This window comes from Heterocephalus glaber, unplaced genomic scaffold (assembly GCF_053883595.1).
Source record: "Heterocephalus glaber isolate CG9 unplaced genomic scaffold, H.glaber_assembly_v1.0 deba00001610, whole genome shotgun sequence".
Taxonomy (NCBI): domain Eukaryota; kingdom Metazoa; phylum Chordata; class Mammalia; order Rodentia; family Bathyergidae; genus Heterocephalus; species Heterocephalus glaber.
The window spans coordinates 846,200-864,336 of NW_028258381.1; the positions used below are offsets into that span (position 1 = coordinate 846,200).

The following is an 18,137-nucleotide window of genomic DNA, read 5'->3' on the forward strand; positions in this document are numbered from 1 at the left end:
GAAATAGGAAGAAAAGGGGCAAAGGGGAGGGGGAAGTGGGAGGGGTAGGGGAAAGGAAAGAAGAGAATGGAATTAATATGAGAAAATGGAAAAAATGGAAAGAAAGTCTTTGTAACTAGGGAGGGATGGAGTGGTTGAAGGGGGGGAATGGGGAAAAAATAAGAACCAGGAGAGATTAAAGGTGCCAATTTCCAATGATGAATGTCATTAAAATGTACCAATAAAATTTAAAAAAAAAGAAAAATATCTAGAACAAAACGAGAACACCTTGCAATTGCTAGTCTGTAACTTCATGAATTTACATATTGCATGATTCACGCAAATAGCCTGCCTAATAAGTGGAAGGAAATATAATGAGCTTATAAACAGGACAGAAAGCCCTACTAATTGTTATTAAGAGAGGTAGTGAGAGTTATTACCAGCCTCTTTCCTAGCGATTCCTTTGTTCTCATACTCCATAAATATATTCCCAATTATACTTCAGCTGGGGCACTAGAGACAACAACCTGCTTAAAAATTGTTGTCTCTGGAGTTGAATGGTAATATCTACTGTCCCCTCCATTTAGTCCACTAATCAAAATAAATGATTTTATTGGGGGTGGAAGGGAGAGAGAAAAGCGTGGGGGAGAGATTTCTCACATGATTTTGGTTTTTCTTCATATTTTTATGTTTAAAGCTGAGGTAGCCCCAATTAGGGGTGGGAATCAAAAGGTAACATTGAAAGGCAAGAAATATTAGATCCCTACTATTAAGCAATACACTTGTGCTGAAGACTGAATTCAGGCACACTCCTTCCAGGAAGCCTCCCCTGAATTCTCCATACAGAGCCAGCGGTGCTGCCTTACCAACTTCCATCTGCAAAGAGCACATTACAGCTATATTAACGGGTCTCCATCCTCACTGGGCTGTGAATGTTAATTGTTTCTTTTTAAATTTCTGGTGCTAAGTATAGGATCTAGCCCTTACTGAATATACACCAAAGCCTGGGGAAGGAATGTCTTTGTCTCTGTCCTGTTGCTGAGACACAATACTTGACACCCACAACTTAAAGGAGTACAGGTTTATTTTGGCTCATGTTTCAGTTTTGGCTCCAAGGCAGGACAGCATAGCATAGGGGTATGGCAGAGGAAAGCTGCCACGGCAGACAGGAAGCAGAGAGTGAAGGGAGGAGCTTGGCGGAGGGAGATGCACCCTTCCAGACTGTACTCCCAGTGACCCAAGCTCTTCTGATTAGATCCTACCTCCTAACAGCAAATCAGCTATACCACCCCTGTAATCCAATCATCTTCTCAAAGCCATGGCCATGAGTACATGAAGCTCTTGACTTTTAGATGTAAACCATAAGAAGGAATGAATGGTTAGCTCTTACATGTATCCACAGTTCTTTCCCTCTTTACTCCAGAAGGTTCCTCTCACTCTGCTTTTGGTTTCTTCCCCCTGGTCCAGTGTCTACATCCTTCCTGCTCCCTCTTGCTGCATGTTGATGAAGCAGGTTGAACTGACCAGGCCCCTCTACTTCCAAGTGGCTTTGGGTGGTTTCCGTTCCTTTCCCAGGATCAAATGCCCTCCTTCCCTGTCCTATCTTCAATTGTGGGGCTGTTCTTTCCTGGATAAAAAAGGAAATCAGATAAGAGAATCCCTATTAGTGGGGCTAATGTGAGCTCCCCTACACCAACAGAAAGGTTTTATGGACAATTTCACACTGAGCTTCTCACTGGGCCACAGAAGCCCTTGGTCAGGCAGACATGTGTCAGGGCTTCTTGAAGCCACCGGCTGAGTATATTGTACAGCTGAATGATCTGGGTAATTTTACATGAAGACAGAGACAGGTAAGGAGTGGACTAGCAAGTTTCCATAAAATTACTAAGCTAAAATGAAACCTCAAAGTCACTTTAAGACTATGTATCATTTGGTGTCATTTATTCCATGCGGTCTCCACATTCCAAGAGGTACAGGTTTATCCACACTGGTGTTGGGATGAGTTCTGGGGAAAGCATCAATGGTGTCCACTCCTGGCAATAGATGGGGCCTTTGTGTCACATTTTGAAGATTGGTGACCACACATTCATAATGGGCAGAACTAGTGCTGAGGGCAGCAGGCAGTAAATCTATGTGCTTAGCAAGCTCTCAGGCAGACGTGTCATTTGAAGGTAAACCATTCATTCCCTTGGATGGTGGGCATCCATCTAACACTGATCCATCGTCCATCTGCCATAAACTCATCATTGTTCTAGGCGCAGGGAGGAGGAGGTGAACAAGACAGGCAGTTTCTGTTCTCAAGGAGACACAGTCTAGCAAGGAAAACACACTATAAGAAAAGCAGTATTATTAATACATCAACAGTACCAAATACACAATTTTAAGAGCTGCAAGTATTCAGAAGGAGCATGGTATTCTGGCTGTTGGGGGAGCAGTAGCTCATCACTGAGTGTATTCTTATTAGGATGATTCCTGACACACTGAAAAGCCACTCATTTTTATTTCCAGCCTCAAAATTTTTTTTGATGCTGGGGGGTTGAACCCAAGGCCTCATGCATGCTTGCCAAGCACCTTACCACTGCGATACAACCCCAGCCCTCCCCTGAGATTCTGGATATTTTGTAAATTGGGAAATAATGAGATATGATTTAGTTTATTAAGAAAACTTCCTTTGATATTTCAAAGATATTAAAGATGCTATTCTTTCATTATATTCTCCTGTGGAGTTTTAATCAATTGTTGAGAATTAAATAAACAGTGTAACTGGTAATGCTTTAGTAGTAGTATATATCCTACCATATTGTTTTTGGAATCAAAATTTGCCTGAGGTTTTTCTTCTTCCAAAATCAAAGGTAGCCTTCCTCCCTCTCTAACTTCCACTCAGCAGATGTTCTTGACAGCCTCACTGAATTTCAACATTATAATATATAGTGGTAAGAAAGCCAATAAAAAGATATCTAAATTCATTAAAATACATTTGAGGAACAAATAGACCAAACACTATGTTACACAAATACAATTTGTTAGGATGCCTGCTCTGTTCATCAAGGTTTTCTTGTCCGAGTCATGACAAATACATAGATATCATCCCCCTTTGCAGTGGACTTTAGTATAATTCTGCTGTGCATATTGCTGAAAATCTTATCTTCTTTCAAGACTCATGAAAGAACCATTCCAATTAATATGGTAGAAACTGATAAGGCCCCTTGGGGAATTGCAGATAAAATTTCACAGCTCCAGTGCTACCAGAAAAATCCTCTGCTGCCAAGATTCAGCCACTGGAGGACTCCTGCCTTTCTCAAGGTAGATACACCTTGAGAAGCATCTCTGGTGCTTGTCGGGAAACCTTTAGTACCATGGCTGTGTCTGAGGGATCCTTTATGCCCTTAGCTTTTCTGCTGAAAATACCTGGTTCTCAACACACAGCAGAGCCAAATGTGTCACTTGCCTTGTCTACACCTGGATGCACTAACATAGGCCACCCTCATCTAGCAGGAGCTCTGTGGACTTCCTCACCATCTGCACACTGTGTCTGAAGAAGCCTCTGGGGGCAGAACAAGCTGCAATGAGAATGGGGTGAACAGGAATCCTCCTGCTGTGATTATGACGTCCAAACTTCAGACCTGGCTTCTCCAGTAGGTTGACTTTTAAAGAAATAAAAAGAAATAGTTTATCAGAAAGGCTCCCCATCCAGCACCAATGCCCAATTGCAGCTGTCCTGAGGGAACAGAGCAAACACTCATTACCAGGTTACTAAAGGCAAAAAATATTTCACCATCACCTGACACCAAGGTGCTACCTTTCCTTCATAATAAGGGAACTCTGGTCAGGAAATGTGGGTTTCCTTGCTGTAAACTTCTACAACTGGTGAGTGACAGAGGGTTCCTGGAAGGTGATGGAATTTACTCGAGGTGATTTCAGGATTATCTCTTGAAAGCACATTAACTCCTTGGAAGAAAAAACCTAAATTTATCTGATTTCTTTGCACTTATACCTTCTTTTTAATCTCATTTTGCAACCCTGTTGTAAGCATTTCAGAACAGCTCCAGCACACTGCATAAGCATGCCCTCAAGCTGACCCAAGTCTTTAGATTTTGCTTTATATAAGGGGAATCCATAATGAGCTCAATTGATTAAAGGCTATACTTTGGTTTGAAGAGAGTATTTTTTTCTTGGAAAATGTTGTTTAAAACAAGTTTTTTTTCATATTTTTTGGAAAGAGTCAAAACATAAAAATCCTCTAGAGAGTATTTGCAAATTAGTCATCCTAGTGGGATGAAAAGATTAAAACTAAAGTTATCTTTAAAAAACATCAAGAATGTGTTAGTGAATTACCCAATAATAAAAATTATATGCAATAAGACTTTGAAATTTTATCAATTTACCAGTTTTATTAATACCAAAACAATACCATAATGTTTTGGTTTTGGTTTTTTTCCTCTCCAAATGTTGGAAACCCTTTCTAAATATAAAGGTTATTTGAACAACAACAACCACAACAACAAACACTGTCTTTAAGTGTCTCCATATGATGTCACAGGATATTAGAGCTGTAGGGACCTAAGAGGCAATCTCATCCAACCCCCACATCTCCACACACACAGGCTGAGGTGAGCTGCTTGCCTGGAGCCAGAAGGGCGCTCAATGTTGGAGCTGAATGATGGCACAGCCAGACCCGGACAGTTTAGCTGGGCTCCACCCAAGTCCTTTCTGCCCAAGTCCTTCTCTCCTGGTGCAGCAGCTTCATTATAGAGGCAGAGGGACACTTGGGAATATGTTTACTGATTCCATGATAAAAAGACTTCTTGTCACTGCCCCTTTCTCTTAAAAGTGGGACACAGCAAATTCCAGTCAGAGAAAATGTCTGATAAATGAAAATGTTAAGTCATGCCTACTCTCGCTTTAATAATCTTTGGAATGAGTTAGAAAACTGCCCAGCCTTTTGAGGAGGGAGGCATCTCTAGAGGTTTTAAATGTTTCTGTCATTTGGAAATCATGGCACAATGGCTAAATCCACCGGGTGGCCCCTTACCATCTGGCGTGGGACAGATATGTCACAGAACTACTAGAGTACCTTTTATGATTTAAACAAATGAACAAAAAAAATTCAAATGTAAAATGCTCTCTTTTTAATTACTAAATTAAGAAAGTTAAACAATTTTAAAATGTAAACACAAATAAATCATAACAAAAAAGGAATTAAGACTTCAGAGTTGCTACTCAATATTAAAAACTCAATAGAAATAGGATTTTTGATTTGTTGTTGTTAAACATGTAATTCAAGGTTGGTACAAACAGCAACTAAAAATGTAATACTTTTTTTTCTGCATCCCCATGAAATGTAAAGTAGTGCATAGTTATTCCACTGAAAAACTCTGGAACATATCAAGTCATCATCCATTAGCAGTACAGGACATTTAAAACACTTATTTTACAATGGGACATGTACAACCCCCCCCCACCTTCCCCATAAATTTTAGTTGCATGAGAAAGTTTAGTAGGTTGCCATGGCTACAATGTTATGGGTTTTAGACCATTTAAATCTGGTTACAAGATTTATTAAATAAAAAACATTTGAAACATTTCAGCATTTATATTTTTATACAAGAAGTTTGTGTGGTATCCATCTTCCAGTTCTCTTGGTAGGATTGGTTGCTTGCTTAAATACGTTCACTTTTAAGTTTCAAGAACAAACTGAAGCAAGTTAGAGCAAATACAGGTAACAGAACCTATGAACTCAGCCCAAGGGTTCCTGAAAAGAGTCAAAGTAACAATCATCTAAGAGTACAGTTGGGAACCAAAAAAATGCAATCCAAATGAACAGAAAGAAAGAAAGAAAGAAAGAAAGAAAGAAAGAAAGAAAGAAAGAAAGAAAGAAAGAAAGAGAAAGAAAGAAAGAAAGAAAGAAAGAAAGAAAGAAAGAAAGAAAGAAAGAAAGAAAGAAAGAAAGAAAGAAAGGGGGGAAAAAAAGGAATTATGCCTTCCAAAAACCAAAAATGAGGCCACTGGATTGCAGAGTAACACCAGTGCATCGATGCAGATAAAATCCTCCTTCTGGGTCCTGCAGCTTTAAGGCCCAGGCTGACCACAGCTCCACATAGCACCCACATGGTATATGTACAGGGACATATATTATATATACTCATATTTATAAAAAAGAAAAAAAACAAACATCTGTCCTGATTGGTTTTTGTTAAAACATGAAAAAAAATTTTATTGTTTTAGACAAAGAGGCCACTTTTGGAAAATAATACTTTTTTTTTTTAGTTGAATCAGGTGAAGACAGTTAAAATCACATAGGATTTGCATCTTAAAAAAAGGAAAGCACTAGGATTGTTGGCACTGGAGTAACTATTTACACTGAACAGAGGTTTGGCCTTTTACATAACATCCATACAATGCATTTTTCCAAAGTCTGAGAAATAACAAGGTTCTGTCTCGTATGCTTCACAGAGGAGGTTTGGATTTGGGGACAAGTGTCATTAATGAGGGCTGTGGAAGTTCATCAGCTTCAGAGTCACATGCAATCTGATCCTGGATGGTTCTTGCTGCTCAGGGCAGCTGGCTACAGAATTGAAAGCTAATGGGTAGGGGTAGGGAGCCTCTGGGACAAGGCCTCTGCAGACCTGGCTCTCACAGGTTCTCCCCGGGTTGGTACTGGGGCTCTGTGGCGGTAAAGTAGTCTTCCAGAAAGCCCTGCAAGTACTCAAAAGTGGGGCGCTCTTCGGGGTCCTTTTTCCAGCAGTGGATCATGAGCTCGTGCAGAGAGATGGGGCAGTCCTGTGGACAGGGCATCCGGTAGCCGCGCTCCACCTGCTCCAGCACCTCCCGGTTGTTCATGCCTGTAAAGACAAGGGCAGTGAGAGTGGGCCCCAGACCTTCGCCACCACCTCTGGAGCTCCTCTTTCTTCTACTCTGGACCCATGCATTGTAAGGACATGGAAGGCCCTTACCATACCCAGGGGTCCAAGCTGCCTTTCATGGGACGCCATAGCCTGCAGTCTAACAAAGGAATGCAGAACTCACATATGCAGAAACCTGGTAATGAATCTCAAAAGCATTCTGAAAGAAGCCAGACACAAAAAGCAACATACTACATGATTTCAGTTATATAAAAATCCTAGAAAAGGCAAAAAACTACACTGACAGAAAGCAGATCACTGGTTTGCTAGTGCCGGGTGAGGGGACACCCTGCATTCAAGGGCCAAATGCGCTTCCTGGAAAGGGCAACAGCAAGTATCTCTGCTTTCTGGGCTGCATACAATTTCTGCCTTTTTTTTACAACCCTTGAGGAAAATATAAAACGAAATCAGGCAGGGAAGCAGATCTGGCCTATCAGTGGTGGTTTGCCTGCCCTTGTTCTACAGCATGTGTGTAGTGATGGGTTTGCTGCAACTCACTGAAGTGTGTTCTTAAAAATTAAAACTGAATTTTATTGTATGTAAATTATACTCCAGTTGAGCAGACAAAAATATAGGAATAAAGCAGACCAAAAACAAACAAAAAACCCCCAAACACTCCATGGAATGAAAGCATGCTACCCCTTGTTTATAGTCCCTGGTAGGTCCATTTATGAACTTCATAAATCAGTTTTTCTCATACCTTTGCAAACTCTTGTTGCCCCACTCTCTGGGATCTGCCAACACGGTAGCATGGCTGAGTACTATCTTGCCTGATGACTGCACAGTGCTGGGAGGTTTGGTGACTTAGATAGGGAGATGATGTACCCCGGGCTCCTGTTCAAAGATGATGCCAGTCAGGCCATCTATCGTGGGAGTGGTCCTGACCTCCTTGGCAGCTTCCTTGTGCTAAGGCATCGGGTACCCAGTATAAGAGGGTACCACAGAGAGTACCAGACCTTAATTCACAAAATCAAGAATCTGATTTCAAGCCATACAGATACTTCAGACTTTCTCCCTACCTCTTGGGACTGGCACCAGCAGGAGAACACAACCTATGCATATAGTTCCCTTTAATTTTGGGGGAGAAGGCAACCTGTTAACCAGAACCCTGAATGCCTAGGTAGGAGACAATCAAGACTTTCGGATTTGTAGCCAGTTCTTTTTTGTTGTGCTGCATTTTTCAGCTGGGTGTATCCTGGCTTCTGGGTGTCAACAATGGCCCTATAAGTCACTTGCTTGTCCAAAGCCTTTTAGGATAATTTCTTATCCTTTGCCATTATAATTTCTTGAGGTGATAAAACATACACATTATTTCCACTGGAATGCAGTATACTGCCTTTCAACATAACTGATATAAAACAGCCTTGCTCACAAGTCAGGGCAACCCCTTGTTTTAAGCTGAGAGATTTGACACAGGCAAGGAACCTGCCTTGGGCTTCGTGTGCCTTCACAGACCTCCTTCAATTGGGGGTGTTTGTTTGGAGAGGGACAGCAGCCCTGCAGCTGGTTAGCTTACACTAGTGATGGCGAACCTTTTAGAGCTTTAAACAATACAAACAGCCTGCTGCAGGATGTGTGCTGTAGGTTTGACACCCCTGGCTTACACCCTCCTCCACATGCTGAGAACTCAAGACCTGGGGCAGGAGCTGGCAGTGGGGGACCTGGGGCAACCCTTTTCCGCAAAGCTCCTGCCAGCCAGGGCAAGGGATGTAGGCCAGCATGTCTTTCTCCACCATGCTGAAGTCCAACAAGCTCTGAAAACCAGCAAGTTTTTGTAACTCACTTGGCAGCAAAACTGATGTGAACTGGCTACAAACTTGCCGTGATGGGAGGCAACTGACTGTTCTGGTCCACACCCTCCCAGGGTGTTATATAACATATAGTCTCTGCATTGCACTGACTTTCTAAACACTGTCTGATTCAGAAGCACATCTGCTCCCGAGGGTTTGGCTGGGAAGCCCTGGCATGAGAGATGGCAGCTTCTTTGTCCCAGGCAGCCCAGAAAGGTTGGGGAAAAAAAGGTAATCACATGTCAAGATTGGCATTCTCTGGAGCATGTGCTCTGCATCATGTTTAACAGTCTTCGGTTTCATAATATTTCAGAAACTACAGAATCTGAGCACGCAGGAAGCCTCCTGGTCCCTGCCCCTGCCAGGAGAGGGAGGAAAGGCAGGCAGACGGCCTGAAGCTCCTCAGAGATGACAGGCGCTCCTGGTGGTGGCTACGACCCCTAGAAGGCCTCCCCGGGCTTGAATCTGGCCCTGAGACTCTCAGTCCAAAACGGCACCACAGAGTTTAATTAATCAATCACTCTCCCATGGCTCTGTGGAGCGAATGTCAGTAAATGCTTCATTTCATTAAAAAAACAAAATTACTCAAATGGAAGTATTTCTCTTAAAAAAAACAATTCCTAATTCAATCTCTTCCAATGGAAAGTTTAATTGGCCACTTGGGTCAAGCCTATTTTTCCAATGCTTGGCCCAAGGCTTGGACACAGCAGATGTGGCAACTTGCACCACAGCATGTCACATCTCCTAAGGCAGCTTGCTCCCCAGGCAGCTGCAGCCAGGGGATGGAGCTGTACCCTGGCCTACACTGGTGCGGGCAGGGCCACCTGGTGGGGCAAAGTCAGCTCATAGCACGCTCCTCTCCGCCTCCTTCCCTGTCTGCACCCCGCTCCTCCTCCCTGCTCCTCGCTCCTCCTCCCTGCTCCTCGTTCTCTTTTCATGCCTTCTTCTCCCTAGCATAGGGAAGCATATGTAAGCAGTTCCATGCACTTGGCCAAGTAGAAACATACCAATAACAGCTCTGCCAGAAAAGTGGGATATTCAACACTGCACTTGGCTGACAATGACAAGTAGAACGAGACTTGCTCTCAAGACTAGCTCTCTCCCCAACACCTCCCTGGAGGGGCTGACCTGAGGGCCAGGAGCCTGCACAGGGTCTCCCTGCAGCAACTGCAGTGTGTCCACTCAGCAAGGCTTGGGCTGGTCGTTTCATAAACATCAGCTCAATTAAAATATTCATTTTTAAAAAGTATTTTCTGCTATAAGAACTTAGAAAATCTTATTTACTACAAGAATTTCAATGAATTGAATTTTATTCTTCACATTATGGTAAAGATGGGCCTGTTTCATTTTTTAAAAATATGGTTTCATATTTTTGTTGTCAGAAAGAAAACTGTTCTTTCTTCTCTTTTAGCCACTTCCCCCAAGACAGTGGCTTTATGTGATACTTGGGAGGTAAAGAGCAATGAATGGGAAGGGGACACAAACAAGCCTGTGGGGCAGGGGTCAAGAGGGGTCCTGAGGGGCATGGGGACACTGGAGAAAAGAATTTTTTAAAATGGTCCTTCCAACTGAGGAGGCAGACAGGGAAGACAGTGTCTGGGAATAGTTTTGCTTTTTCTATTTTTAGTGGGCAGAAGGTAAGAGGAGGAATTCAAGACACTGAAACTTTGAAACACGGTGTCTGGCCACATTTTAGGGAAACTCATCATGGTTGGGCCTCCAGGTATCTGACTGGGAGCTGCAATGAGGACCGTTTTTCTACAGGAGGGGTGGCTCCTATCAACCAGTGGTGTCTGACTGTGATATGAGCCAGACTCACCAGATACCTGGATGCCATCTCCAGATCCCAGGCTTCCAGGTGAGAAAAGGTTCAGCTGGGCAGCCAGCAACCATGGAGACCACCAGCCAGTTCTGTCTCCACTCTCTCTGTGGGCTCCCAGGCCTAAGGGAGCCTGCCCCTTCTCTGTCACTGGAGAATGGGCTAGTTCAGAAGGTCACTCTCATAGGACACAAGAACCTTATAGTCTGCCGTTTAGGGGCCTCCCTTCAAATCTCTCTCCCCAGCCAAAAGATGGAGGGAAGGAGGTGGGGAAGGGAAGGTGAAGTGAAAAGAATTGAGATGTGTTATGAGCATGTACCAACTGCCGAGGATGAATGCAATCATCATGTACTGCAAAAATGTACTAAGACAACCCAAACAAACGAAACAAAACAAAATGACAAATCCTTCTCCCTTAGATCCTCCCTGGGAGCCTTCTGTCACACTGGACTTTCCACTTTCAAACATGGTCACACTCTAGCATTGTTTCTAATTGGTCTGCCCAGGTCACTGCAGCTGAGACTGTCCATGTGGCCTATACTCACTTCCCAACTAGATCATCTTTCTTCCAGCAAACCCAAGAGGTCAAGTTTGCAACTCTCACTTTGCAATGCTGACTCTGCACCTTGTTTCCTCCCCTTTTCCTTTAAATGTCCCTATTCCTCTTCTTGGGGCTGTACATGAACTCCATGGATCCTCTCCTCTTTTCTTTCAGATTCCTTAGGGTAGGAATCAAAATTTCTTTTATTTATTTAATTTTTTTGGGTACTGGGGATTGAACTCAGGACCTTGTGTTTGTGAGGCAGGAATGGCACCATTGAGCTAAATCCCCAGCCCGCAAAATTTCTTCCAATGGCAGAGCACTGAACTAGATCTTACTTCTTGACTTCTGACTTTGTATCTCTCTGCAGATGACTTGGCTTCCCCTGGCCTCACTTTCTCTATTAGTCAACAAAATGCCTCAATACTCACTGTGATTTTAGCTCTTGGAGAAAATGTGTCCCATGAAAGAACTGTTTGCATTTTATAGCTTTCCACTTGTACAGCTTCCTTGTACAGACCTCAAAGGGGCCATATCTGCACAATCAGTTTTGACTGTTTTCTGTTCATGTTTGCATCTGGACTGACTATGGCCTACGTGAACCTAGATTTTTGTTTGTGGGAATGATTCCACATTTCATTTGCAAACTGAGCTTTCCATTCACAGGAAGTGACACAATATTGTGCATGAGGCCTTCCGTGTGAGGCACCCGTGATTCTCTGCACAAACCCTGCAGAAAGGACCTCCTTCTTGGGCTGTGGAATACTCCGGGTGTCAAGAAGAAGGAGGCTGAGTTAAAAGGGCACACCTGGCGCCTTCATGTACATTCTCGATACCAGAGTATCATGTGCTCTTATTATCTCAGGGTGGTCAGGCTTTGGTATAGGATCGAGGTAAAAATCTGGGGCAGAGAGATGCTGATCAAAGAGTACAGATGAAAACAAAGGACTGATTTTGAGAAAGCACAGTAATTACTATCTTTTTTCTTTGCCCATCTTAACAGATAACCTCAGGGCAGGTTTTTTTATTAAGCTCACTGTATTAATAAACACAGAAATGAAGGCTGCAGGTACCATAATATACAAGGGTTATTGAAAGTTGATAATACAGGATCATAAAGAGATCCTTTTCCTCAGAAAGGAAGTGAAAAAGAGGGTGAGAGTGGCCATCAGGAGGCTGGGACCTACACAGCTAAGAAGGAAAAGAACCAGATACAGGATGTCCCTCCCAGGCTGCCCTATCCGCAGGCATGCTCCTGTCCTCTCTCTGCCTCTCACCAGCAACACTAGTCATGAGAAATCTTGTAGGGAAGGTGACAACATGACCTTTGTGCATACTAGGCAGGATTCCTCATCACAGGGAACACTATGGGCTGAAGGAAAGTTCAGGGGCCATGAATAGGACAGGGCGGGCAAAAGATCTTGGACCTCAAGTTAAGGTTAGACACAGGAACGTTCATACATTTATAGTTCAGGGCTCTAGGGCAAAGGGAGGACTGTGGTGGGACCTGCAATTCTTTAAGGAAAGTGCTCCTAGGTCACTATTTTCCTTTACCTCTTTTAGCCATTATCAAGTGACGATATGCATTCAAGAAAGTCAAGCAGTTGTCACTTGTTGAAAGATGTGAAAGCGCTTCAAATGCATGAATGAATGTGATTTGTTTCAGAGAACATTCCTGCTCCTCCAGATCCTGCCAAATACACAACGGCAGGTGCTCTGTTAAGGGCCAGGGCACGGAGTGGCCACAATACTCCCCAGAATGGTGCTGGAACATGGTGTCAATTTCCCAGAACAACTTTGAGGACAGAGGCTATCTCATAGCTGGGAAAATACATATTTGATATATCGATATATGTGTGAAGATGATGGACTAGAATTAAAAAGCTTTCCAAGCGATGGTCCGTCCATCCATCCATTCATCCATCTGCTTATAGAGTCTACCATGAGGAAGACACTATGGTAGGCACTGGGAATACATAAAGTGTTTTCTTCTCCCCAACAGAGGGCAGAGCTACTGGGAAATGTGCATACATAATAGAGACTTCCTTTCCTGATAACCTCTCTCCCCTTCCTCATTTTATTTTCTCCCTATCCATTACTACTACCCAACATCCAATATATTTTGTTTATTTGTCTTTGTTTATTGTCTGCCTCCTTCAAGAAAATATTGAAACTATATTCCTGGTGCCTGAGATAGCACTTGGGATATGATAGTTGTTCAATAAATATATTTATAATGATTGAAGTTAAAGACTTAGGAAGGATCTACAAAAAAAGAAGGCTTCTGATGTTTATCTGAGGGGCAAAGATAAGCCCTGAGCATTTTAAACTAGGGAGTGTGAGGTAACTGGGGTTCATGTTCTCTAGGGTAACAATTCTGTTGGTGACAACAATAGCATGGTGGTGGTGGAGGGGAGGCAGAGAGAGACTGGAGCCAGGATATCCCATTAGGAGATCACTGCCCAGGTGGGTGATAGCTTGACGTGGGCAGTGGTGGTGAAGGCAGAGAGGAAAAGGATTTGAGAGAGTTTTTGAAGATGAAATGATAGGTTAAAATGCGTAACTCTGATTTTCTGCATCAACCCCAGGAAACTGCTTTTACTTAAATGCTTTCATTTCTCATACATGACAGTCTATCAGTATAAAATCAGATCTAATTTTCATGCAAAGAGTGGTTCAAAACTCTGGCGTACAAAAAAGCAAGCTAGACTGCAATACTGAGAATGCATTCAGGTCAGGCTGCTGCAGGGAGGGGACAAATGAAGCTGTTCTTTGGATGGGCGTCCATCTCTGTCACAGAGCTTGGAAGCAGCGCTTCTCTCTGCTAAGGTGCTGTGACCCCACTTCACGACCTCTCTGGTAATCACAGTGTCACGCTTCAGTATTTCTTCTTTTGTTTCAAGGCTCTTGTTCAGTTTGAGGTTGTTCTTCTTTCCTTCCTTTTTATCCATTCCTTTCATAAACTGTGCTGACTAACCAACCAAGCCAATGTCGTACTGACTGTTAATCTGTTTGCCCTTCATTTGTTCACACCACACACACTCTATCCTACATTCCTCCTCTGATGCTCATTTCTAGATGTTCATCATTTCTGATGTTTATGCTAGGCAAAAATGCCCAGGAAGCTTTTGCAAAAATAAGTTATAAGTTGCTCCCCTCCCTCACTTTCATTCTTACCACCAGCCAAAGTCCTTTCCTATGCGACAGGGTGGCAGAGGGCCATTCTGAGGTTGAGAAAAACTCAGAAAAATATACCACCATTCTTAAAAAAAAAGAATTACTTGAAAATATATTGTATCCAGCTGAGAAATTACTATACTGAAATGCAGAATGGAGGAAAGTCCATGGTGGGGAGGGACTTGAGTCTGTTCTAGGCTATTGCACCAGGCACCAAGACTCCTCAGCACACTCTCACTGACCTGGCCACACCAACAACCAGCAAGAATGTGGAGGAAGGTCCTTTCTTTACAGGGACATCTGGATAAAGCTTAAGGAACCTATTTGTTCCTTGGAACAGTTATCCTCCATTAAGGTAATAATCCTGTAATTGCAATCCCTCTATAGAAGCTTCTCCCTCAAGAAAAGTTTTCTGTCACAATCAGGAATTTAATTACATACAATTACAGCCAAGTTATAAAAAACCAAAACCAAGCTGGGTGTGGTGGTATGCTGGTGAATGCCTGTAATCCCAGCTATTTGGGAGGCTGAGGCAGTAGGATGACAGCTTTGAGCCCAGCCTGGGCAACTTAGCAAGACCCTGTCTCACAATAAAAAAAAATAAAAAAGGCTAGGATACAGCTCAGTGCAAACACCCTGTATTCAATCCACAGTACCACAAAAACAGAGCAAAGCAAAACAACTTGAAAACACACCCAAGGCTAGGATAACAGAAACAATTTTTGTGGCTCTCAGTGGTGAGGAGCAGCTCATACTACCCCTCTTCCCTGAACAATTCCTTGGGCACTGCCAACCAGTTGGGGCCCAATGTCTCCCTGTGGCAGTGCACCATGGTCCTCAAAAAACGGCTCTTGGTCACCTTTCCAGGTATGTCTTCAAGTTTCACCTCATTTGCCCTCTCCCTCAGACTCCTCTGAGGCTCCTGGAACTGGCTCTGTCCTTCTAGAAGCTAGTGCCTTCCCACTCACCAGGTTTCCCTGTGATTTCCACTCTACTCGCCTTCCTGGGTCTGGTTCACTTGCCTTCTCCACAAAGCTCCATGTCTCCACTGCCACTCTGCATCTAGGGGCAGTCGTCCAAGCCCAGGGCACCTCAGCAGTTGCTCGTAGATGTAACTGCATAATACACTTGGCTCAGTCTCCCTTTAAACTTTGCCATTCTTGCGATTCTCAGTGGAAGCCCTTCAAGGTCCCTGTTGTCTATAGGTACATGAAGCAGGTGCTCCTGGCCCCATTATGAGAATTAAAAGTTTGGGCCATACAGTGGTTAAACTCAAGCAATTCACCTTTAGGAGTTCCTCTAAAACAAAGTTACAAGAAAGGCTCATTTCTTCCTGGAGCTGACACAGGTGCTGGTTGACTATAAACTTCGTGAGTGCAAGGCTACATTTATTTGCTCACTCTTTCTTCTCAAGCCCTTGGAACAGTGCCCTGAGACACTGCGAATGTCTTAGTTGTACTATTTCCCAGGTAGAACAAATACCTGGCATGGTTCAAGCTGACTGAAGAGAGGCTGAATGAATGAATCCTAGTCCAAGTTGTAAAATGAGGATATTTTCTTTATGCTAAGACCCAACCTGACAAAAGCCTCTCCCTCTGAAACACACATGCCTTCCTTCTCTAAGGCCCCCACCTCTACCCCTTTGTCTTGGTTTCTCTGTGTGACCCTGAGAAACAAAAAGCTGCTTTGTATTACTGGAAGGAAAGGCTTCACAGAAACACAAAACAACATTAACCTTTTCCCTCACTGCATTTAACACACCAGGTGACTTTAAACCTGGGGAAACCAGGAAGAAATTAGTTCAAAATGCAGACAATAAAAAGAAGTTCCTTCCCATCTTCAAAATCCTGAGACAATTCAAAAGCACCCATGCTGTGCTCCAGCGTCCCCAGGGCAGCCCTTTCTTCTGTGCTGGTTGGCTGTTCACAAAGAGTCTGACTACTTGTGTAAGCCTGGAGCTGCAGCCACAGCAGCATCAATAAAACTGACTTCCCCCCTGTATCTCCAAATGCCTGGTGCTGGCCCTGTGGAGACAGGATTCTGTCAGTTTCATCTGTGTGCCAACCTGGCTCTCCTAAACAGCTCAATCAAGGCTCTCCCAACCCAGGGAGAGGTCCTCTTTCTGCACTCCCTGTGTTCTCTGAAGAGGACCAGAAACAACCATACAAAATTTGGACAAAGGGATTACAAATTAATCGGCTCTCCCTTGTTCCTCTGACTGCAAAGATAGGATTACAAACCCAGGATTTGCAAGAGACCTACATTCCTCATTAATCTCCACTATCATTTCTATCACTGTGTGGTTTTTTTTAAAGCTCTCTTTTTAGCAGGGAATGAGGCAGAGCTATGTTCTTTCTTTGCTCAGCAGTAACTAAAAAATATGTCCTTAACATTTCAAAAAGCAGATTGTCTCTGTGCTATAACCACTAAAGCGTGGAGGTGAAATGGCACAAGTGTCCTTTATGTCTCCATCTGTCTAAATTAATGAATTTAAGCATGGACAACCTCAACCCATGGTATCTCTGGAGAGCATGAATCTGATAATCTAGAAAAATTCTAGGGCCTAAAGATCCTGTTCCTTTGTATTGCTCTTGCTTTTGGGTACTGTATTTTGACTGTCAGCAACAGGTGTTGAGTGGCCTCTAACTGCTTTCATGTGCCTCTGCTCTCTAGCCATCTGCAGCTGGAGCCTGCAGAGAGAACAGGTCCTGATAGCTTCCTGCCAGGTTCACTCCCCGGGTCAGTGCTTGAGTGTGATCAAAAAGCAGTGGGGGCTTTTCTCCTCTTTCCAGACATGCCTGCAAATTCCATTTAGGCAGAGGTGCTACCAGTGCCTTTCTGCTCTGGGATCACAGACGAGTGCTCCTACTGAGAAAGAAGAGATTCCATAACCTGATGCGGACTGAAGCATTCATACTGGCTTCTTATTACATTCATCCTGGCACGTGGGTCATGGTAGCTGCTTGTTGGCATGCCATGGTGGCTCCCAGCTCTACTTTTCTCTGGCTAAATAAATACCTTTTCATGTTCTCCAAATTCCTGCTGGGCAGAAAGCTGAACGTGGGGCTTAGAAAGGCAAGCTATCAAAGTCAGATTCTTGAAAGACAACCCCAGGCGCATTTCTGAGAGTCCTGCTCTTACCTGGGTATGGCACTCTTCCTTTGGTGACCAGCTCTGTGAGTAAGATTCCAAAAGACCACACGTCAGACTTGATTGTGAACCTCCCATATAGAGCTGCTTCAGGGGCCGTCCACTTAATGGGGAACTTTGCACCTGCAGAGAGAAGACCTGGTTATTTGTCAGGCAGACATTCTGCACTGGGTGCAGGGATTGGAGGAAAAGCACGCAAGGGCCTCTTTCAGGGGAGCATGATGAGAGAGAGGACATGAAAGAAGTCTGGGATTGAGAAGATGTGTGGTCTAAGCCTGGCTTTGTGACCTTAAGCAAATCAGTTTAATTTTAATTTTCCCATCAAAGAACTGGACTTCAAAGTCTCATAATACCTCACTGAAGGGGCAGGGGGCTGACTTCTTGAACTTGCATCTGTGACTACACAGTATTGTAAGTTTGGTCTGGAGTAGATTTCCTGATCTGTGACTTAGGAAACTGATTTTATATTTTGTTTCTCTGTTTTGAAGTAATGTCATACTTTAATAAAAACATAAAGGATTAGACTATCATGTTACTCTCATGAACCCTCTGGTATGTAATACTGCAGTTTGGTCTCACCAGCTGCATAAAACCCATCACCCCAAGATGAGACAAGTCAATGTAGCCCGTGAATTATGTTGAAATAGGATATATTACCCCAAGCCTTCTCACACACGCACATACACACATATATATTACCCCAAGGCTTCACACACACAGACACACACACACACACACAATTTTGCTCTGGCTGCTTCCCTCCTTATACTTTTGTCCCT

The 18,137-nt window shown here is 43.4% G+C and overlaps 1 protein-coding gene across 7 annotated transcripts in view; it reads right to left on the minus strand.

The window, feature by feature from the left end:
- Positions 1–6,162: 6,162 nt before the first annotated feature.
- Fyn (FYN proto-oncogene, Src family tyrosine kinase) overlaps positions 6,163–18,137 on the minus strand; it is a 213,531-nt gene continuing 201,556 nt past the window's right edge. For all 7 annotated transcript variants that reach the window (XM_004874614.4, XM_021252018.2, XM_021252019.2 and 4 more), the window contains 2 exons: positions 17,350–17,481; positions 6,163–6,821 (listed from right to left, as the gene is read on the minus strand). In XM_004874614.4, the coding sequence (XP_004874671.1) occupies positions 6,613–6,821; positions 17,350–17,481 (341 nt within the window). In that variant the 3' untranslated portion in view covers positions 6,163–6,612. The remainder of the gene's footprint in view (positions 6,822–17,349; positions 17,482–18,137) is intronic.